The sequence below is a fragment of the Lupinus angustifolius genome, chromosome LG02, assembly GCF_001865875.1.
Source record: "Lupinus angustifolius cultivar Tanjil chromosome LG02, LupAngTanjil_v1.0, whole genome shotgun sequence".
Taxonomy (NCBI): Eukaryota; Viridiplantae; Streptophyta; class Magnoliopsida; order Fabales; family Fabaceae; genus Lupinus; species Lupinus angustifolius.
This window is the reverse complement of record NC_032010.1, coordinates 1331952-1356508: the sequence shown is the minus strand read 5'-3', so window position 1 is coordinate 1356508 and position 24557 is coordinate 1331952. Positions and strand designations below refer to the sequence as shown.

General features: G+C 29.6%; 3 protein-coding genes and 1 pseudogene across 3 annotated transcripts; 3 read left to right on the top strand and 1 right to left on the bottom strand.

Annotated features, from left to right (window-relative positions):
• LOC109325674 lies at nt 144-1794 on the bottom strand (annotated as a pseudogene).
• Nucleotides 2519-5390, top strand: LOC109330967 (cinnamoyl-CoA reductase 1-like). Its single transcript, XM_019565232.1, has 6 exons — nt 2519-2670; nt 3026-3195; nt 3290-3481; nt 3760-3922; nt 4393-4579; nt 5113-5390. Exons 1-6 carry the CDS (start codon nt 2553-2555, stop codon nt 5255-5257), a joined length of 975 nt encoding a protein of 324 aa, XP_019420777.1. The 5' UTR covers nt 2519-2552; the 3' UTR covers nt 5258-5390.
• Nucleotides 11288-12811, top strand: LOC109325664 (ferric reduction oxidase 2-like). Its single transcript, XM_019558162.1, has 3 exons — nt 11288-11615; nt 11714-11957; nt 12058-12811. The coding sequence occupies exons 1-3, from the start codon at nt 11288-11290 to the stop codon at nt 12809-12811; spliced, it is 1326 nt and encodes a 441-aa protein (XP_019413707.1).
• Nucleotides 17960-24233, top strand: LOC109325658 (ferric reduction oxidase 2-like). Its single transcript, XM_019558149.1, has 8 exons — nt 17960-18167; nt 19766-19868; nt 19964-20161; nt 21216-21450; nt 22454-22781; nt 22880-23123; nt 23219-23925; nt 24006-24233. Exons 1-8 carry the CDS (start codon nt 17960-17962, stop codon nt 24143-24145), a joined length of 2163 nt encoding a protein of 720 aa, XP_019413694.1. The 3' UTR covers nt 24146-24233.

The window sequence follows — 24557 nt, the reverse complement described above, 5'->3', positions numbered from 1 at the left end:
CCCATTGCATTCTTAATTAATTCCTGATCTGGATTTATTTCTCAAACTAAAAAATCAGTCTCACTCATCATATATCCCCTCTGTAGTTTTTAGTGTCAGTTGTACCCCAAAAAAATATTGACCTTTGTAGTGGCTAATATAGGATGAGCATTGGTGCAACAATAAGGTTGTTTACCTTGTGAACTGCAGGTTATGAATTCAAATCCTGGAGACAGTCTCTTTGCTTTCGACGGTAAGACAGCGTATATTTACCCTCCTCAGACCCCGCTAGGTGCGAGCATGTGCACTCAGCCACTGCATGTGTTACAATCTTCCTGAATCCCTTGAGATGCTACTTAAGTTAGCTTTAGTTCTACTTCCTGGTTTCATCCTTAAGAAACTGGACAAATATTGCTATGTAGTGATCCTGGTGCAGATTCAAGTCCCTTACAATTGCAGCAGCTTCTCTTGATTTAATTCTGAACTTTTCTCCTTCCTCTTTTACCATTGCTTGTGTAAGGGGTTTTGACTATATCATTTCTAGTGAATGACCCATCTTCATTTCTTTTCACTTCGATTGACATACCCTTATCCACCAAAACCCTCCCATTAAGAGGTTGATCAATAATGAAGGGCAATACAACAAGGCAGTGGCCAAACTACAGAGTTTCAATTACAGAGCCCCAACTAGAGTATAACAAAGACCCACCAAATGATGGAGGTGCTAATATTTTCTGTAGTTGTACCCATTCCACACAAAAAATTCCTCTCAAGAGGTAGAGAATCATGATTCATGATCACTAGTTGCCCAGCTGGGTGTTCTCAGTGCCCATAAGAATAGAAATTCAGAAACCTTAAGTCCATGATGAGCTATCTCAAAAACTTCATCCTCTCCCAGCTTGCACTCATTGCCAAACCCCACAAATACAACTCACTTGTATGCTTGCTTATCAAGCCACTAGAAAACCTACTTTTAACTCTAAAATTGACTTATCTTATTCTCAATCAATTTTGTATTATGATGGTGGTTTTATCTGGATATCAATGCTAGCTAGCCTCCACTATTGTCTTGCTATTGTTGTAAGTCTGATTGCAATGATTTTCTTATTGGCCTATTAGTAACTTGATAATATATTTATACATCGACTAATTTCACTAACTGATAAAGTTTAAAGAGTACTTATAATTAAAAAATAGTTCATCATGATTACTTGCAAAAAAACGTAAAGTTTAGAGGGATTTTACGTATTTTCCTATTTTAATTTGATATATTTTATATGCTTATTTTGGGATAAATTAAAAGGCATATAAACTATTATGAAATCAATAGCTACCAACAAGACGTTCTTGTGGTATAAGACTTTGTTAGACCTCAGAATGATCAAAATGTCAAGTATTCGGTTCCTGGAAACGATACTTGTTGAGAGAGATAATTACGAATCCTGAAATGGATTAATTCCTTACCCATAATATAAGGGATACTATTGGTTATATAAAAAAAAACATATATAAAAGCTACTAGGTGGGCTTCAACTCTAGTGCACTCTATTTTTTATGTTTCTAGTATATTAATTAGTTGGACTATAATCATTACTTAAGAGTTCATTCTCCTAAAGAAAATGATAATAGGTTTTTTCGGTACTATCAAATTTGGACTGCATATTTGCCTCTTCCAACGAGTGTTTTCCTCATGGAAGATGAAATTTTAAAAAAGTTCCACCAAGTTTTAAAATTCTAAAACATGAGTAATTTAATAAAGAATTAGTTAAGTGGTATAAGTTCTCACTCAACCTTCAAATACTCACGTATAACCATACATGGGTGAACATTGGTAAGGTAAGACTTGTCCTTTTTTCCGACCCTAAAATGTTGGCCGAATATTTTTTTGAACTCAGATTCGGCCTTATACCCAAAGATAACTTGTTCCTAAATGTTGATTGAGTTAGTCTTTGAATCCAAACTAATACCCGAGTTATCATGAATATGTAATTTCACATGTAAAATGATATAAGTATATATATTATTAATAATGTATATATAATGAAAAAAATGAGATAATTAGTGGTACTCCATACCAATATGTAATTACTATGTACATAATTAAATAACATATACAAACATGACGAATGAGTAATTATGTTTCTCTTACCCTAAATATTGTCCAGATCTAATTTTTGAACCTAATTCTAACCTTATACTCAATAAGATACAATCCTACATCCAACCTTATTTTGGTCTCATCATTATTAGACCAAATTGGCCCCCTAGAACCACAAAAAAATAATAGGGAATACTCCTTTACTATGCAAAGCAATAATAATGAGAGGAGTTCAACCTTCAATGCCACAATATTATATTTAAAAATAATATTTTATCACATAAAAAACATTGATACCAAAGATATTTAAAAAGAGTAATTTATTTTACTAAAAAACATTGATACCAAAGAATTATGTGTGACCACGTGTTGATTTATATGATATATAAGAAAAAAAGAGAAAGTTGTATAAATCAATCATTATATATGTCTGGAGTCTTTTCTGGTAATAAAATCGGATCCATAACAAAGAGATATGAGCAGCAGCGGGAAGGTGGTATGCGTGACCGGCGCTTCCGGTTACATTGCTTCATGGATCGTCAAGCTTCTTCTCCACCGCGGTTACACCGTCAAGGCCACCGTTCGCGACACTAGTCCGTAAACAAATCTCTTTTATACTTATTAGTAAATATAACAGTTTCGATAACCGACACTTTTTATTTTTAATTTTGTCATTATCGATAGATCCGGCTTGCGAGATAAGACCTCCCCATACCCACTACGGGATCGTGCACTGGACCGCCTTTTTATTGATTGATCTTCTGTACAACAACCGAGCCTTAATTCGACTATATAGATTGAACTATGCTTATTAGTGTATTGGGCTGCACTTTTTTGTTTAGTAAAATAGATTTATCTTCTATTAAAACAACCGAGCCTTAATTCCACTACACGGATTTATAATAGATCGACATTTCATCCCTACAAAAAATGTTGATTCGTGTGCAGATGATCGAAGAAAGATTGACCACTTGCTTAGCCTAGATGGTGCCAAGGAGAGATTGCAGCTGTTTAAGGCAAATCTGCTTGAAGAAGGTTCCTTTGACAATGTTGTTCAAGGCTGTCATGGTGTCTTCCATACTGCCTCTCCATTTTATCATGATGTCACGGACCCACAGGTACGTTCATTCGGTTCGTCGTTTTATTTATAATGCACTCCATTAATTTTTTTCGGGTGATTTTTCATGAAGTGGAGTTGCATTATAATTTCAGGCTGAGTTAATAGATCCAGCACTGAAGGGAACTCTGAATGTTCTTAATTCAGTTGCGAAATCGCCGTCTGTGAAACGTGTTGTTGTAACTTCTTCTATTGCTGCTGTTGCGTATAATGGAAAGCCTCGAACCCCTGATGTAGTTGTTGACGAGACATGGTTTTCCGACCCAGATTTTTGTAAGGAATCAAAGGTATATATATCTATTTATATATGCCATTTCTACCTTAACTTAATTCTTGTTTTTCGAGAGTTGGAAGCTGATGAATGTTGTCATCATAATTTGATGTTCATTTAGGATAATATTAATTTAGAATAGCTTCAATTCAGTTTTGTGTGCTATAGACAATTGCTTTTACTAATGTGATGCTTTTATATTTGTTCCATTGTCAACTAAAAGCAATAACTTGCAACATATAGTATTCCACAATGCTCTTTAACTTTCTGATCATTTCCTATTTATGTTTTCAGTTGTGGTATGTGCTTTCAAAGACTTTGGCTGAGGATGCTGCATGGAAATTTGCAAAAGAAAACAAAATAGACATAGTTACTATTAACCCTGCAATGGTGATAGGGCCTCTCTTGCAACCATCCCTTAACACAAGTGCTGCTGCTGTTTTAAACCTCATTAATGGTAATATTGATTCATACAAATTATGCTGTAAAAAATTCTATTATCGGCTTTGTCTGCATTTGTATTAAATGATACTTTTTAACTCAAAGCTTTTCGGGATGAAGCAAATTGAAAAAGGAAATGGAAAATATGACTAAGAAGATAAAAGTAATAAAAAGAGGCTAATATTAACTAAAAACCTGTAATCTGTACTTACATTTAAGGTATGTGCATGCATTTTGGTCAAAACTGGGGTTGTTGAACTTGATGAGAGTTTCTTCTGTCTTTATTTCTAGTTGATTATTGTCTAAACTATTTTTTTAATATGCCATTAATTTTCTTCGGTGAGTAATTGTCATGGTATTGAGTTATCTAGTTGTTAATTTAATAATGGTTGTAATTCCTATGTGCTTCAAATATATTTGTTTTTCCACTGGACATGATTTGTACTCTTGTTCAATTGAAGAAACTCTTTCAATTCCTTGACACAGGTGCAGAAACATTTCCGAATTCTACTTTCGGATGGGTAAATGTGAAAGATGTTGCAAATGCTCATATTCAAGCATATGAGATTCCTTCAGCTAGTGGAAGATATTGTTTGGTTGAGAGAGTTTTACACTTTTCAGAAGTTGTGAAGACTTTAAGTGATCTTTACCCAACATTAAAGCTCCCTGAAAAGTAAGTTTATATATTTTGATAACTTCAAAAATGGATATAACTAATGCAAGTCCCAATTTGCTCAATCTCATTGATTCACATGTGAGTGCATTTCATCATTCATGACTTGTCATCTATCATAGGCTCTAGCTGAAAGTTTCTCTTTTCCCTTACACTATACATTTTCAAGAATTATGCTAATTGATACTGCACTTTACACTTGGAATTCATTACAGAATTGTGTGTTCTTAAAATAAGGCCTTGCATAACACCATGTTAATAGATATACTAATTTGTGTGTTTACATTTATAATAATTTTTTGATACTACCAAGGGTATCCTCTCACCATTTTTGTTAAGAAACTAATCTCTTTCGGGGTTTGTGGTTGCCCCTCCCAACAAGTGTCGCTCCCAGGAATTGAACCCTCGACCTTGGGGATCCAGTAGTACCTTACACCACTATACCAACACTTTGTTAGTACATTGGGAATAAAAGTTTTTGTTGTTTTTGTTTTTGTAATACCATTTTGACTTTGTGAAAACAATGGTAACAGGTGTGCAAATGATAATCCATATATGCCAACTTATCAGGTCTCCAAAGAGAAGACAAAGACATTGGGAATTGAATTTACTCCTTTGGAAGTGAGCCTCAAGGAGACTGTGGAAAGCTTGAAAGAAAAGAAGTTTTCCAAAATTTAAATTCATTATATATCCTGCAGGAGTCAATGCTCATAACTTGAAACTTGTTTAATTGGTAACTAGGTGTTTGATGATGTCCATGCCATAACCATGCATAATAACAAATTTACTTTGAAAAAAGCTTAAATTAAATCAAAACTAGTGAAGTCATGGTTGAAGCATGCTAATTGTTCTATGTATTTTTTATACTATTGCATGCTAATGTGATTAAATAATAGAATAAAAATGTTAAGCTGTTTTTATTGATCTAGCCCAATTTCTAATTTCGATTGATTAAAAGAGTATAGTTGTCAAATTTGATCTCTACTCTAGAGACTTTTCACTTATGAGTTATTAAGGTGTTTATGTATGCTTATCTTCATGGGAGCAATAGGCAGATCCAAAGAAAGGTGTGTTTTTTTGAGGAATTAGCTTACATGAGTAGTTTTGACTTGTAATGATTGTAAGGTGTTCGTTGCGATGTGGTAAGTTGATCACTTATGAGTTGACTCGTTGTCTAAAAACTAGACTCGATATTATGTGATTAGTATGAGATATCTTGTTGTTATTTATTTCGTATTTAACCATTATGTATTTGATTCTTGACATTGAAGTTAATGTTAGCTTAGTGTCTTTCACAATTATTAGCATCCTAATGATGAATGGGGTGAATTTTAAAGTTTGCTAGGAAGTATTATAGATAATTCTCGACTGTATTAATTTTGATGAAACTTAATCTTGCTCTAGAACACCATGTTGAGGATACAATTGAGATTTAAAAACACTCTAATCAAATATGGTTAATGATCGTGAAGTGATATATTGTAGAAACATTTTAGGTCTATATTTTTTATGGTCAAAGTGTAAGGTCAAAACTTAGGGATTACACCACTCGAACTTACCTTGTCCATTTGTTTGGACTTAGAATTTAGTGGTTATCCATTAGTTGTTGGGCTACATATGAGTTTCTAGAAATTAAGAAAATATTAAGAATAATCATGGTATTTGAGTTTGTTCTCAATATTCTTTATGTTATTTTTGTCTCAAAAGGAGAAAAAGTAATAAAAAATTACAAAACATAACTTAAATACAATTTAAAATTTTGATTAAATACAATTCTTTTTATTCAAACAAATTTAAAAAGAAAAATTAATAGTTCAAAGTTATAATAGAAATTTATTTAGTAAGAATTATTCAATCAATGTAGCATTATCATAGTTATCGATTAAGAACATAACATATCTACTTAATAATATAACTTGACAATTGTGACAAAAAAAATGATTTAACAACATACTATCATATTTATAAATTAACATGATATTACAATTTTGGATTAACAATATAATATCACACTTATGATTAACAATTATGTTACTTCATACACACATATATAAATTTAGGAACTGTGGGTTCTTGGTTTTCATAGGTCTAAGTATTCCATTACATAGGTCCATACTTGTTTAGCGATTGTTTCAAAATACTCGATCCCAAATACTTGCAAGTCTAAAAATACAGACATAGATTCAAGTGTTACATATATTTCCTCCTGATATCTATAACTATCCCTACCAAAACCCATAGAACTATCATTTATCACTCAAATTCAATACATATTCATTCCTACTAAATACAGTAATTTTTGTTTAGTCCTTCATATTATAGTATTTTTCATTTTTATTTTATTCAATTCAATGTTTTTTTATTTTATTTTTTATTCCATTCAATATCCACCTCAACATCAAAAAGGACCAAGTAGACTATTCTCCATATAGACAAGTAATCAAATGACTTAATTAAAAAATAAGTAAATTTAACAAATAATTCAAAAATAAATAACTTAGTTTGACATCATATAATAAGTAAATTTTGGCCTTTTTGTTCTTCATCTACTAAACATTAATCAATATAACTTCCACAAATCACATTTAGAACTCAACTTCTGTGTAACAAAAAATCATATAAGATGAGAATAAAATGTCTTCTCATACTAAAAATAATTCATCTTCTTAAATTTATTTATTCTTTGACATATGTTTTATTTTTTTGTAAAATATATTTTAAAAAGAATTTTTTTAGTCAAAAGATAAATAAAACATATATTAAACAATAAGTTAAAGGTAAAGGAGCACGCATAATGTTTAATGATACACTAAATTGGTGATTATGAACATCAACCAGGAGGACACCAAAAATATATATATATATATATATATATACACACACGCATGGCATCCCTTAAACATTAAATTAAAATACAAGGAACCTTTACTATCTATGTTTTCGTAGAAACATTTCAATGTATTTACTCGTTCGTATTCTTTTTATTTTATCTTATTCTAAACCTTTTGATATTTTAGAAATTTAATATATATATATATTTATATTTTATTTTCAACTATGTTCTTATCTATTAATTTTTTTTATCATACCTCTAATTTTATTTTAATTTAGTTCATGTATTAAATGATTTTATTTTAGTCAAAAAAATTTATGGGCAATTTTTTAGTCAAATTGCATTAAAATTATATATTGTTGAATGATTTCATAAACTACCACAATACAAAAAATATGTTAGTTTACTGGTGTAAAATTTCACTAGATCCTCATGGTGATCAAAAGGATCTCCCAAAAATGATTAGTTTTATATCCATAGCGTGAAGAGATATCATTGGTAATACAAAAAAAATTAGTAGATAACCTAAAACATCAAAATATATTAAGAGTTACAAAAATTTAAAAAAAATTTATATATAGGCACTGACCGTTAATAATTTATACATGGTTAATACATCATTCATTTGTATTACCTTTATTTAAGAGTTAATTATGATATAAAATGAACGGTAAAAGATACAATGACAATGTAAAAAATTCTTATACTATCAGTACATATATCTTTTTCTTTATTTATGATTCTCAAATTTATGAAAAAAATGTATTAAAAGTACTTTTCAACGCATTATTATAAGAGAGAAAGAAAATTTTATTAAAATATGAAGAGAATAATAAATATAGAATATAATCATCAGCTAATCTATGATTTTTTTTTGCCTTGTGGCAACACATAAACATGTAGGAATTTTTAGGGGTGGGGCAACACATATAAACATATAGATGCAATTAAAAGAAGAAGATTAGCCACTTATAAACCTTAAAAAATGTTAATCCATACATAAAATTTATATAACATACTATTTTTACAACATAGAAAGTGTGCTGTTTTGATCCTATTCTATTATAATGATGTCCTCATATTTTGACTCTTAGTTGACTATTTTTAATTAATGATCAGATTAACCAGTATCCCAATAACATTTATTAAAAAAGCTAAAGCATTTTCAATTTGAATGTGTTAACCTATGACCTTAGCACACTTTATTATATTTCCCTTAGATAATTTATATATACATAAAAAAAAATCTGGTATTACTTTTTTTCCCCTTTTTAGTAGATTTTGTGGGGCATGTTTTAGACATGTTAGCACTGCTTCTAAGACTATGCTATAAATTAAAAAATATAAACTTTATAGAATATAATATAAGGATATAAGAATATTTTATCAGTAATGTTATACCTTCTTAAAGAAAGTGATATATGTTATTTATAAATCAATTATTAATAAACATATCATATTGTAATATATGCTACTTTCTATAGGTATGAGAATTTGTAGTATTGGGGTTTTGAAATTTTGATTCCAGAGATATTACCTAAAATCCAAATAATGCATCAGTTTAATAGTGTAAGGCTTCATTAGATTTTTTTAAAAGACAAGAGATTAGATATTCGATTTATAGATTGTTGGAAATATAGTCACACACCCCAAAATCTGAACGTGGTTAATTCTTGACCTATATGGATCTTAATTATAATAAAAAAAATAATGTTTTTTATTTTAATATAAGTAATTTTAATTACTTTTATATAAAAAACTAATCTTAATTATAATAAAAAACCAATTTTTTTGTTTTAATATAAGTATTTTTAATTACTTATATATATTTTTAATGATACAGTTAATTAAAACAATTTCTTATATATCATATGCTCAATAATAATTATTGTATATTTTTATTAAATCATAATAATTAATTGTCTTTTAACCCTTGTCCTTAGTATATGTGAAATTACTTAATTTACTATACACTGTATATTTTCCACACACAGTGGGAAAGAGACATGAACCTTGTTTTTTTTTTGGTATTGTTTTTCTTCAAGTATCCTAATAATTCTAATATTTCTCCTATCACTATTATATTTTTGGCTTACACTTTGAATAATTATAAAACTGTGTTCTTATCTTTTTGGCTATTTTTGTGTACTGTAAATACTCAGAATCAGACCTTGCTTCTTTGTGTAGAGGAAACAAGAAAATGGAAGAGAATGTTGCTACTGAAATGATGAAAAGATCATGCACTCAAGAAAAATATGAGAGGGTACAATCTGCAATAAGGGTTATAGCACTATTTGTTTTTGTGGGTTGGATTTTTATTTGGATAATGATGCCTACAAACACTTATACACAAAACTGGTTTATTCACCTCCAACCAAAAACTACTTCTATCTATTTTGGAAAACAAGGTCACTTTTTTCTTAATTCAATTATTATACATTTCAATTTCTGGTTGCATTATATTCATGCACAATGTAACATATTGTGGACCACATCACGTGATGCGGCCGAAATATTGCGATTGCGATGACCGCCGCAACCACAATTTAAAATATTGTTCATGCATGCGAAATATATAGCTAAAATCCCTATGATCTTATATAACAGGTGCAAGAACATTGATTAACACTTTTCCAGTAATACTCATAGCTGTTCTAGGATGTGTTTACCTTCACTTAGCTAAAAAATCAAATGGTTCTAACATGGATAGGTAGAATTTCCATTTCACTCAAACCCCATTTTTTATTAATAATCTTTACTTAATATGCATTGGCTTATGTATTTTATGATAATTTGCATCATTAGTTGCGATGGAAAGAAACATAAGGCAAGCATATGGAAGCGTCCAATGCTTATAAAAGGTCCTCTTGGCATTGTTTGTGGCACCGAAATAGTATTCTTGGTAATGTTCATAGCACTCTTGATTTGGTCATATGCAATTTACCTATACACTGGTTTTGCCACTATCACCCCAAAATCAGCAGCAGCAGCCGGCACTAAAGTGTAAGTATTTTGTAACTTCCGTATTTATTGTGGTGTGATTCGGTTGTGGCGATCAGCATAACTGCAGTATTAGGTTATCTTATTATCCTTACTTATTTTATACCAAATTTGTCATTTTGAGTACCATATACCAAGTTCATCTTATATTTTATGAATGCAATATCTATACATTGCCGATGTTCAAAGATTTAATGGTTGAAAATGAATGGTGATAGTCTATAAAACTTTTACTAGTGAGTGCATACATGTTTTTCTCATATTTTACTCGCGATGAAATAATAATCAAATACTCTATTCTAACATAACATGTTCCTTGGTAATTTTTGGCAGATGGGTATTGAAACTAAAAAGTGCAGCACTAAGGTTGGGTCTGATTGGGAACATATGTTTGGCATTCTTATTTTTTCCGGTTGCTCGAGGCTCCTCAGTGTTGCCATTGTTTGGACTCACTTCAGAAAATAGCATCAAGTATCATATTTGGCTTGGACACATTGTCATGATAATCTTCACTTCTCATGGCATTTGTTTCATAATCTATTGGGCACTTACCAATCAAATTTCTCAGGTTCATTTATAATAACATCCCTACTTTTATACTACCAAATTGCCACACCAACTTAAAAATATAATGATATTCCTAAGTTTAAAATATTTAAGAGGTGTATATCTAAGACAACATGAAAATATGATATGATATTTTAATCCTCGAGATATAATAAGATCACATATTTACCTTTAATTGCAAATGCAAAAGTAATAACGATCTCTCCGATATTCAAGATGATTTTTTTTTCGGTTTAAGATATACTTAATTACTTATGGAACAAGTCATTTGGACTTTCATCTTATACTAAATTTTGCTAATACTTTAGATGCTGAAATGGGACAAAGGTGGGACAGCAAATGTTGCAGGAGAGTTAGCTTTGATTATTGGTTTGTTAATGTGGATTGCAACCATCCAACGTATTAGACGAAAAATGTTTGAGCTCTTCTTCTACACTCACAACCTCTACATCCTCTTCATAATTTTCTTCATTTTCCATATTAGCATTACCTTTGCTTGCATTATGCTCCCCGGTTTCTACCTTTTCTTGGTTGATCGCTACCTTAGGTTTCTACAGTCGAGACATCAAGTTCGCCTTATTTCTGCTCGTGTTTTGCCTTGTGAAACTGTTGAACTCAATTTCTCTAAGGGCCATGGTAATTAACCTCTAGGTGTTACTTCTTAAGAAGTGTTTAATGATAATTATTTTTTATTTATGACATTTTCTAGTGTTAATGTTATATGTTTTTGGCAGGGTTAACTTATAATCCGACAAGTATTATGTTCATAAATATACCAAGCATATCTAAGTTACAATGGCATCCATTTTCGGTTACTTCTAACAGTAATTTGGAGCGAGAAAATCTAAGTGTTGTGATTAAAAGTGAAGGAACTTGGACACAAAAGCTATACAAGCTTCTTTCATCTCCCTCTATAACAGATCGTCTTGGTGTATCTGTTGAAGGCCCATATGGACCTGCATCAACTAATTACCAAAGGTTTGCATCTTAAAAGCTATGCACAAGTTTAAAACAATTTTGGAGTTATTAAATTTTCATTCGTGGTAGGTAATTTCTTTTTTCTTGTCCTTTTAACTAGGCATGATACTCTTGTGTTGATAAGTGGAGGAAGCGGTATAACCCCTTTCATCTCTATAATTAGGGAGTTCATATTTATGAGCACTAATTTTAAATGCAAAACCCCAAAAATAATCCTAATTTGTGTATTCAGAAAATCTTCAAGTCTCTCAATGATAGACTTGGTTCTCCCAATTTCCACCATTCCATATGACATTTCTAATATGAATCTACAGATTGAGGTCTATATTACCAAAGATAAGGAGCCTCAATTAAATAGCCAAACTTACCTTCAAACCAAATGGTTCAAGCCAAATCCAACTGATACACCTATATATGTTATACTAGGTTCAAATAGTTGGCTCTGGCTTGGCGCTATAATCTCAACCTCCTTCATCATATTTCTTGTCATAATTGGAATCATTTTCCGTTACTACATTTTTCCTATAGAACATAACTCAAATAACACGTTCTCAAACCCTTTAAGGTCTTTCCTTCATATGCTAGTAATATGTGTGTCCATAGTCATGGTTGCTAGTGCAGCTTTTCTTTTGAACAAGAAACACAATGCTAAAGAAGAAAAGAATATTCAAGACTTGGGAGGGTCAATACCAACAATGTCACCAAGCTCAACGAGTTATAATACAAATAGAGAGTTAGAAAGCCTTCCATGCGAATCCCTTGTCCAAGCTACCAATGTGCATTATGGTATAAGACCAGACCTAAAAAGTAAGTTGCCTCATTTTTCTTTGATGAAGGCCTACAAATATCAATGAATTCATATCATAATTTTTTTATATTTTCTTTACAGAACTATTACTTGAAATCAAAGGGTCAAGTGTAGGAGTTCTTGCTGCAGGACCCAAAAAAATGAGGCAGGAGGTTGCTACCATTTGCACATCTGGATTAGCTGAAAATCTACATTTTGAGTCCATTAGCTTTAGCTGGTAATAAATATTACTTTTTAATATAGAATTTAATTGGATGGTGGGAGATATTTTATAAACTTTAAATATGCATAATACATATTATAGATGATGAATACTATCATCATATGTATAACCTCAAGATAATAAGATATATTTATGCAGTATAATGAAGAGACTGAAGACAATAAAATATATTTATAAATAATATTTTTTGTGAAATCACTCTCCTCCCCTTGAATTAGTTCCTATTTGATACGAATTTCATTGTAGCTTTTGAAACTTTTCTTGATAGAGCAACATATAGTTGTCTAGGTCCAAAGACATATTTTGGAAGATAAATCCGTACATATGGAATGGTCTATCCTTGTGCCTTGTTTATTGAGTGGAAAATTTAATCACACATGAAATTGCTTTCTTATAAGAACAAAAGAATTCTTACATTGTTTGATATTTTAAATTTAATCCCAGGCAAAATAGTTATATGTCCTGTGTTTGCCCACTTAGGACTTCTACATCTGACATATTCACGTAAGTCCCTCGATAAAACTTAATTGTACAAAAAAGTATACTGCATGGTTTAATATTGAATCACAATTTATTTTTATGTAACTCAAACTATATAAAAATTAATCAAATAAAATAACAATTTAATAGTCATGTAAGTTATGAAGAATATGTAAATTGTAAATACAAATGTTTATAAAGTGAGTATAAATATCATTCAATATATTACCAAAAAAATGGATTTTGATTTTAAACTTATGGATCATCTTCCACTATGAAATCTTGAATATGGATTTTGACTTTTTGACTCACTATATGTGGCATAATGATAGAGAATTTAGATTAAATCTTGAATTTATTTAAATATATGTCATGTTACTCACGTGACAATATATTCTGAAACAACTCTTACATGAAGCCTAAGCCAACCCACAAAATTAAAAGTGCTAAAAAGTGATAGCAAGGTAGAGATTAAAAGTGGAAATGAAAATTTGAGTGTTGTGAAAATCCATGCATGTATATACTACATATAAATATATTTCATGAGAATAAATATGGAATTCATATAAATATATATCATAAAACTAAAAAGGTTGAAAAGTGATAAACATAAGTTGATATTGAATGTATCTGTTTCCATCAAATAATATATATTTATAAGATTTGGGCTTATGACATTTAACACCATAAGATACCAAACAATTACTATTCAATCAACTAGCTTGTTAAATAGGTTAGTTTTGTTAAACAAAGCCTTAATATGAAGCACCAGATTATACATTGAAACTTTAAAGTAAAGTTATTAGACACATGTAGCTAAGTCTTCAAACACTTAAATTAGCATGAAAGGAAAAGTGAATAAAACTTTATTTACCTTATTCTTCGTTCTCCAACATTTTTCTTATTGTCTGACTTTTTATTTCAAACCCATTGTTGCCATATATGTATCAAAGATCTTCAAGAGATGTTTTCTGTTTCTATTTTCTATTTTCATTTTCGAAAAATAGTTTTTATTTTCATGTTTTCATTTCTTGAAACAAGTTTATTATTATCATTTTCATTTTTAAAATTATACTTGTAACTTCACAAACCATGAAACTTTATAACCAGTACAATTCTAAATTTTAATGACTAAAGTGATAATACCAATGATTTTGTCGGATGTCTTCATATTTGATATTTACATTTTTTTCAACGATTTTATCTCAACAATATATTAATCACCTTTAATAGCTTGACTTGGTCATTAGCTACCACAAAGACATATGAAGGTCATAACCAGCATCATGCAATTACAAGTGATCTCCAAAAAACAAACATAAATTAGTAATATACAAATGCTCTATTATTTAATTAAACTTGTTGTAAATTCAAGAGATGTCAATTTTATACCAAAATCATATATTATCATATTTATCGTCAAACTATTTCTATAATATCATAACAGATGCAAAAAATGTTATTATGTTGAGAGATAAATAAATAAATTTTATTATGAGGATATATGGTGATCTGGAAGTACTTATCATGATTTTAGTATTTTATTGATAAATGAGAGAATTACATTATTTGATGTTTAAGATGATGTACATACTTTAAGAAATTATTAAATTATATAAAACTTCAATACAATTTGACTATAATAATCATATTTAATGCACTTTAGAAAATATATTATAAAAAGAAATGAAGAAATAGGTACTAAAAAGATGAGTAATGTATAAAGGTATAATAGGAAAGTAAAATATAAATGTGAATTGAATTTTCAATACATCAAAATAATTGGAATAATATGAAAATGTTAAAACATCATAAGATATAGAACAAATGAAGTACAAAGTCTTAAAAAATTCAATGAAATGTCATTGCTTCATATTTGAAAATGTTGGAAATGACATTTTTTTCATTTTCAAAATTTCAGGAAATGAATGTCATGTTTTATGAAATACGAAATGAAAATAACAAGGTAAACATATTTTCACACTCATATTTTCTAATTTCATTAAAAATAAAAACAGAAAATGATGAAAGCAAACACACCCTAAATATCCGATGAGTTGGAAATAAAATCATACATTCAGATACAACCTGGACTATGGTCCATTCCAGTTGAATTTATATAAATATATTAGCTAAACAATGATCACACAATCATAAGTAATCTTGACGGGCAAAAATTGGAAAACATATTAAGATACCAAAGTGGAAAGTTGTTATCAAAATCGGGCAAAGTTACGTTTATGACATGATAAAAATATATATACCATGAATGCAACTTTCCATTATCATATTACAATTCAATGTATTTTTTTAATAATTAATTAGTTAATTACACTGACACCATGAGTTTTAATGAAATTACATAAATCATTTCTCACTTTTTTACACCTACACAAATCTCTCCTAGTTTTATACTTTAATTACATTGATCACCCCTGCATGAGAAGCCAGTGTAATTTTTTAAATAAAAAATGTGATAAATGTAAGTAAGTTAAACAAAACATCGTATATTACAAGGAAAAATCTAAATAATATACAAATTAATGTATCTTTATTATTTTTATTACAAAATGCATGAACAATTCTAAAGAGATATTGTTTAAATTGTTCTTATACTATATCATAAAGAACAAAAAATAATAAAGAAGTATCGACTCATATATTATATATTATTTGGATTTGTCTCCATATTATACAATGTTTTGTTTAACTTAATTACATTTATCAATGTTTTTGTTTAAACACTTATTTCTCTTATTTCTCATGCACTGATGGTCCGTGTAATGAAAGTATAAAATTTGGGAGTTTATGTAGGTGTAGAAAATTAAGGAGTAGTTTATATAATTTCTCTAAAACTCAGAAGTGTTAGTATAATTTACTCGTAATTAATTGAATTGAATCAATAATTAATTGCTAATAATTGACTCAATGATTAATTACAACGACCCATTAATGTATTTTTAAATACCCTATCCATTCTTCTCTTTGCTTCTTCATAATGCCTCAAGACAATGAATTACTCTGTTATGATAATAACTTTCCATTATATCATGATTTAAATTACAAAATAAAAAGCTGCAGTTACCTAAATACCTTAAATAACTCATAAGAAGAGATTTCTTTTCATTTTATATGTTCCAACATCATCAATTAATACATATAACATAAAGTAATATTTATTTTTGATTGGAGTATATATAATGTTTCACAACTTTTGACACTATAATTTTATAAGTAAAAGTTTATGAGTGATTTGATAATATGCGCAAAGTTTATGCATGTTAAATTACCTAAAAATCCTTGAGGTAAGTTTTGTCTTTATAGACTGGTATATATAGATAATATCATCATATTTTGACACTTCTTTGAGTATCTTAATTAAAATACAATAATATTTTATAAGTAATGTTATATACTCCTCTAAATAAGAAAATGAGTATCCCATTTGTAAATTAATTATTATTAAACATATCACTTTGTGACACATGTCACTTTTTAATAGTAGGAGAATTTGTAGGTACGAGGCTTTAGTATGAAGTTTCCATATTTTGTTCAGGCGTTGAAGTTGTGATTCTAGATATATTACTCAGTATTCACAAGACGATGTTCTAGTATTGTAAGGCTCCGCTCGATCTCTAAAAGACAAGATGTCAAATGTTGATTTCTGAGAGCGACAATTGTTGGAAAATTAAGCCAAGTACCCCAAAAAGAAATTAGCAACTTACCATTATGTTAAGGGATATCATTCAAACACTAATTAAAATATTGGCACTTCACTCAAACACTAATTAAAATGGGTGTCATTCAAATATTTTCACCTCTTTCAAACATGTGCACAGGCTGTTAATAATTTCTAAAGCAAGAATAAAATTAATCTTAATTATAATAGAAATTTAATATCTTTTTTTCTAAATATAAGTAATTTTAATTACTTTTTATATATATTTTAAATACACCTTTAATTTTTGGGTACATGAATGATACCTTTAATTGAAACAATTTCTCATATATCACATGTCAAATAATGATAATGAATACCTTTAGTAGTATAAAAAATACGTGTAATAATTATTATAATTGTTTGCATTTTTATTAAATTATAATTAATTGAATTTTAACTGATTTCCTTGCTATAGGTGAAATTACTTAATTTACTGACAACTGTGTACTTTCCAAACATTCTAGGAGAGAGACATGAACCTTGTTTTTTGTTGTTGTATTATTTTTCTTCAAGTGTTCTAATCATCTTTTATATCACGAAAAAGAAAAGTTGTTGATCTTACACTTACGGAAAGAAATGTCAATGTCATATTATTATATTTTAAGGATAAAAGTATCTTATCATATTGTTTCTTTCCTTTATACTATTTGTCATATATCACTACTATATTTTTTACCTACCATAACTCCATCACATTCAATGTTATAAAACTGTGGTCTCAAACTACAATATGCCAAAATTACTCAAGTTTCATTCATAATCTCAAGAAAATGGAAGAGAATATTGCTACTGAAATGATGAAAAGATCATCCACTCAAGAAACATATGGGAAGGTACAATCTGCAATAAGGATTCTAGCACTATTTGTTTTTGTGGGTTGGATTTTCATTTGGATAATGATACCTACAAACACTTATACACAAAACTGGTTTCCTCACCTTCAAGCAAAAACTACTTCCATCTATTTTGGAGAACAAGGTCACTTTTTTCTTAATTTAATTATTATATACATTTCAATTTCTTGTTACATTATATTCCTTTACTCTATGCATATATATAGCTAAAATCCCTATGATCTTATATAACAGGTACAGTAATATTAATTCACACTTTTCCAGCTATATTCATAGCTGTTCTAGGATGTGTTTACCTTCACTTAGCCAAAAAATCAAATGGTTCCAACATGGATAGGTAGAATTTCCATTTAACTCGAACCCCATTTTTGGTTAATAATCTTTACTTAAATTGCATTGGCTTATGTATTTTATGATAATTTGCATGATTAGTTGCGATGGAAAGAAACATAAGGCAAGCATATGGAAGCGTCCAATGCTTATAAAAGGTCCTCTTGCCATTGTTTGTGGCACTGAGATAGTATTCTTGGTAATGTTCATAGCACTCTTGATTTGGTCATATGCAATTTACCTATACACTGGTTTTGCCACTATCACCCCAAAATCAGCAGCAGCAGCCGGCACTAAAGTGTAAGTATTTTGTAACCTCCTTATTTATTCTGGTGTGATTCGGTTGTGGCGATCAGCATAACTGCAGTATTAAGTTATCTTATTATCCTTGCTTAATTCATACCAAATTTGTCATTTTGAGTACGTATACCAAGTTCATCTTATATTTTATGAGTGTAATATCTATATACTGCCAATATTTAAAGATTTAATTGTTGAAAGTGAATGGTGATAGTTTATAAAACTTTTATTAGTGAATGCATACATGTTTTTCTCATATTTTACTCGCGATGAAATAATAATCAAATACTCTATTCCTAACATAACATGTTCGTTGGTAATTTTTGGCAGATGGGTATTGAAACTAAAAAGTGCAGCACTAAGGTTGGGTCTGATTGGGAACATATGTTTGGCATTCTTATTTTTTCCGGTTGCTCGAGGCTCCTCAGTGTTGCCATTGTTTGGACTCACTTCAGAAAATAGCATCAAGTATCATATTTGGCTTGGACACATTGTCATGATAATCTTCACTTCTCATGGCATTTGTTTCATAATTTATTGGGCACTTACCAATCAAATTTCTCAGGTTCATTTACAATAAAATCCCTACTTTTATACTACCAAATTGCTACACCAACTTAAAAATATAATGATATTCCTAAGTTTAAAATATTTAAGAGGTGTATATCCAAAACAACATGAAAATATGATATGATATTTTAATCCTCGAGATATAATGAGATCACATATTTACCTTTAATTGCAAATGCAAAAGTAATAACGATCTCTCCGATATTCGAGATGATTTTTTTTTCGGTTTAAGATATACTTAATTACTTATGGAACAAGTCATTTGGACTTTCATCTTATACTAAATTTTGCTAATACTTTAGATGCTGAAATGGGACAAAGGTGGGTCAGCAAATGTTGCAGGAGAGTTAGCTTTGATTATTGGTTTAATTCAATTATTATACATTTCAATTTCTGGTTGCATTATATTCATGCACAGTGTAACAAATTGCGGCATCACGTGATGCGGCCGCAATCACAATTTAAAATATTGTTCATGCATGCGAAATATATAGCTAAAATCCCTATGATCTTATATAACAGGTGCAAGAACATTGATTAACACTTTTCCAGTAATACTCATAGCTGTTCTAGGATGTGTTTACCTTCACTTAGCTAAAAAATCAAATGGTTCTAACATGGATAGGTAGAATTTCCATTTCACTCAAACCCCATTTTTTATTAATAATCTTTACTTAATATGCATTGGCTTATGTATTTTATGATAATTTGCATCATTAGTTGCGATGGAAAGAAACATAAGGCAAGCATATGGAAGCGTCCAATGCTTATAAAAGGTCCTCTTGGCATTGTTTGTGGCACTGAGATAGTGTTCTTGGTAATGTTCATAGCACTCCTCATTTGGTCCTTTGCCATTTACCTATACAATGATTTTGCCAGTATCACCCCAGAATCAGAAGTAGAATATGGCGCTAAAGTGTAAGAATTCTGTAACTTTCTTATCTTTGTTCTGTATAGGATGGCAACGGGCACGGTTAGCAGCTAACCGCTACCCGTTTCAAAATATGAGAGCATTATTCATACTTACCCGTACTCGTATGGGTACTTCTGTGTAGGTATTTTTGGATATTTTTTGGTATCTGTGGGTCTCTTATATTATAAATGAATTTTTAATTTTTTACTTCTATTATGTTTTTTCAGATGAGATGAAACTTAATTATTTTTGTACTTTTGGTTAAATATTTGGCAAAAATGCTAAATTTATTGGTGTTTTCTATTTGTGATTTTTTGTTCTCATTTCCTTAACAAAAAGTAGTATATATTTTCTTTGTAAAACATGTGTGTTTCTACACATGTAATAATAATTGTAGGGTGTTTCATCACCAAACTCAATAATAAATATGTAAACAAAGTAAACGCGAAAAATATACATAATGTATGAATGTTAGAATAATTAGAATAATGTACTTTTTATTTTAATTAAATATAATATATTAATCATACATATAATGGGTATCTGCTGGCGCAAGTATCATAATACACATACCCACCCGTATATATTACAGGTATTTTTTAAAACATGTTTATAATAACCATGAGTACCCATTTGTGACCCGTATCCGCAGATACGAATTTTTTTGCCATCACTAATTGTGTAATACGATTTTGACGGTCACGGCACTTAATATGGTTACCGTACATGATATGGTATATAATTTAATAATATGGTCACATTACTAAATTTGTCATTTTGAGATATTGTATACTATATTCATTTTATTTTTTACTCACAATAAAATAATAATTATAAATCACATAGTCCACTCCTAACATGAATAAGAATTTTTTGTCCCAAATTTTGTTGTCCTCATAATACAATTAACCAAATAATATAAAAAAAATTTATTTTTTATTTTTTTATTTTTAATTAGGTGATAATTATTTTTTAATTTCGGATTAAATGAGACAAATATATGTTTTTGATTGTATATTGTGATGTTGAATTATGTTTGTGGTGGCTAATTTTTGGCAGATGGGAATTGAAACTAGAAAGTGTAGCACAAAGGTTGGGTGTGATCGGAAACATATGTTTGGCATTCTTATTTTTTCCGGTTATACGTAGCTCTTCAGTACTGCCATTGTTTGGACTCACTTCAGAAAATAGCATCAAGTATCATATTTGGCTTGGACACATTGTCATGATACTCTTCACTTCTCATGGCCTTTGTTATATCATATATTGGGCACTTACCAATCAAATTTCAGAGGTTTATTTACAATAATTAATATCCCTACTTTTATACTACCAAATTGCCACATCATGATATTCCTAAGTTACTATTTTTCAACATCACCCATCACACCAATTTTATAATTATTGGTGAAAATATTTGTTTTTAGAAAATATAATTCCCTTGAGAAAGTTTCATTATATATAGGAGATGAGTAAAAAACTTCATAAGTATTAAAGATTCATGGGACTATTATCTTAATTAAGTGGTTTTATGAATCTTTAACATTTATAAACTTTATAAGTTATTTCCTCAATAATCAGAGTTTCCTCGATTGCGAATAGAGATGGATATGGAATTTCCCCCTCCAAAACTACAGTAAAAGGGTTCTACAAAATTTACCACTAACATTTAATCCTCTAAGTTTACTTCATGCATGATTTTATTAGTGATCACTATGATTATAGTTATTTTGATGTTTGATTATAAATATACTACTTTTGGGTTTATATTAAGAGAAGGAAAATGGTATAAACCAAGTATCAATTTGTATGATATGTCACTTTTTTGTATGTATAAGAGATTTGTAGGAGAATTTAGTAGAATAATATATATATATCAACACTCTTAAGCAAAAGTTCCTATATTAAATGTCAAGAAAATTAACCTTCATACAAGTTTATATGACAATAATGACTTCTATAATCTTACTTTAGAAGTAACTTTAGCTCATCTTATTGAATGATAAATTAGAATCCATGTGATCATCATATTATAAGCAACTTTGTATGATTTCGATCAACTCTTATTAAGCTCATCTACTTGACTTAAACAATTTTCTATAGGCACTTAGAAAATAAACATTTTATTAGGAGATAGAAAAAGTAAATTACCTATTAGTGTATAGTATGAGTTATAATCATCTCTAGTATTTTAGAGGTGTACATCCAAGACAATATGATGTAACAGTTTTATCGTTGAGATATAATCATATCACATATTTACCTTTATCTTATATTATTTTTTACTAATAATGCAGATGCTGAAATGGGACAAAGAATGGGTATCAAATGTTGCAGGAGAGCTAGCTTTGGCTTTTGGTTTGTTCATGTGGATTGCAACCATCCCACGCATTAGAAGAAAAATGTTTGAGCTTTTCTTCTATACTCACATTCTCTACATCCTCTTCATAATTTTCTTCATCTTCCATGTTGGCATTTCCAATACTTGCATTATGCTTCCTGGTTTCTACCTCTTCTTGGTTGATCGTTACCTAAGGTTTCTACAGTCAAGACACCAAGTTCACCTTATTTCTGCTCGTATTTTGTCTTGTGAAACTGTTGAACTCAATTTCTCTAAAGGCCATGGTAATTAACCTCTAGGTGTTACTTCTTAAGAAGTTCTTGATGATAGTTATTTTTTATTTTCGACATTTTCTAGTGCTAATGTTATATGTCTTTGGCAGAGTTAACTTATAATCCAACAAGTACTATGTTCCTAAATATACCAAGCATATCTAAGTTACAATGGCATCCATTTACAGTTACTTCTAACAGTAACTTAGAGCAAGAAAAGCTAAGTGTTGTGATTAAAAGTGAAGGAACTTGGACACAAAAGCTCTACAAGCTTCTTTCATCTCCCTCTACAATAGATCGTCTTGGTGTATCTATTGAAGGTCCTTATGGACCTGCATCAACTAATTACCTAAGGTTTGCATCTTATATGTAATGCACAAGTTTAAAACAATTTTGGAGTTATTAACTTTTCTTTCATTGTAGGTAACTTTTTTTGTCATTTTACTTAGGTATGATATTCTTGTGTTGATAAGTGGAGGAAGTGGTATCACCCCTTTTATCTCTATAATTAGAGAGTTTATATTTTTGAACATTAAGTTCAAATGTAAAACCCCAAAAATAATGCTAATTTATGTTTTCAGAAGATCTTCATATCTCTCAATGATAGACTTGATCCTCCCAATTTCTACCATTCCTTATGATATTTCTAATTTGAAACTACAAATTGAGGCGTATATTACCAAAGACAAGGAGCCTAAATTAAATAGCCAAACTTACCTTCAAACCAAATGGTTCAAGCCAAATCCAACTGATACACCTATATATGCTACACTAGGTTCAAATAGTTGGCTTTGGCTTGGAGCTATAATCTCATCTTCCTTCATCATATTCCTTATCATAATTGGAATCATTATCCGTTACTACATTTTTCCTATAGAACATAACTCAAATAACATATTCCCAAGCCCTCTGAAGTCTTTCCTTCATATGCTAATAATATGTGTGTCCATAGCTATGGTTGTTAGTGCAGCTTTTCTTTTGAACAAGAAACATAATGCTAAAGAAGAAAAGAATATTCATGACTTGGGAGGGTCGACATCAATAGTGTCACCAAGCTCAATGAGTTATAATACAGATAGAGAGTTGGAAAGCCTTCCATGCGAATCTCTTGTTCAAGCTACCAATGTGCATTATGGTATAAGACCAGATCTAAAAAGTAAGTCGTCTCATTTTTCTTTAATGAAGGCTTATAACTATTAGTGAATTCATATCATAATTGTGTTATTTTCTTTACAGGACTGTTATTTGAAATCAAAGGGTCAAGTGTGGGAGTTCTTGTTGCAGGACCCAAGAAAATGCGAGAGGATGTTGCTGCCATTTGCTCATCTGATTTAGCTGAAAATCTTCATTTTGAGTCCATTAGCTTTAGCTGGTAATAAATATTAATTTTCAACCTCTAGAGATAGTGGTCTCAACTTGTATTCACGAGTTTTGTATTTTTATGTTCTTATACAAATAAGTGGAAATTTGTTTGTCAACTTTAGTCTTTTCAGTAACAAGATGATATTATGGAAATGAGATTATAAGTGGAGTTGTAATCTTTGTCCTTATGTGGGATAATTATATGTAATAAAATCAAAGTGGTATTATGAGAAACAAATGGAAATTTGAGTCTAAAAAAGGGAAGCAAATCCTAAGCATTGTGGAAAAAATGAGATATGAAATATATAACTAAATTATTAAAGTGATTCAATAGATATCACTTTACAAACAGCTATTAGGTTCAAGGTTCATATTCTTAATTTGTTATTTTGAAAAATATGAAAAAATTTATATGCAAATTAATTT

What these genes read in the sequence shown, in the direction of transcription:
- LOC109325658 (XM_019558149.1), top strand. Translation starts at nt 17,960, where the DNA reads ATGGAAGAGAATATTGCTACTGAAATGATGAAAAGATCATCCACTCAA. An exon ending in AATGGTTCTAACATGGATAG is followed by an intron (nt 19,869 to 19,963) that starts GTAGAATTTCCA and finishes TTGCATCATTAG; the next exon opens with TTGCGATGGAAAGAAACATA. An exon ending in TATAAGACCAGATCTAAAAA is followed by an intron (nt 23,926 to 24,005) that starts GTAAGTCGTCTC and finishes TTTTCTTTACAG; the next exon opens with GACTGTTATTTGAAATCAAA.
- LOC109325664 (XM_019558162.1), top strand. Translation starts at nt 11,288, where the DNA reads ATGCTGAAATGGGACAAAGGTGGGACAGCAAATGTTGCAGGAGAGTTA. An exon ending in CAATTTCTCTAAGGGCCATG is followed by an intron (nt 11,616 to 11,713) that starts GTAATTAACCTC and finishes TGTTTTTGGCAG; the next exon opens with GGTTAACTTATAATCCGACA. An exon ending in GCATCAACTAATTACCAAAG is followed by an intron (nt 11,958 to 12,057) that starts GTTTGCATCTTA and finishes CCTTTTAACTAG; the next exon opens with GCATGATACTCTTGTGTTGA.
- LOC109330967 (XM_019565232.1), top strand. Translation starts at nt 2,553, where the DNA reads ATGAGCAGCAGCGGGAAGGTGGTATGCGTGACCGGCGCTTCCGGTTAC. An exon ending in ATGATGTCACGGACCCACAG is followed by an intron (nt 3,196 to 3,289) that starts GTACGTTCATTC and finishes TTATAATTTCAG; the next exon opens with GCTGAGTTAATAGATCCAGC. An exon ending in ACATTAAAGCTCCCTGAAAA is followed by an intron (nt 4,580 to 5,112) that starts GTAAGTTTATAT and finishes CAATGGTAACAG; the next exon opens with GTGTGCAAATGATAATCCAT.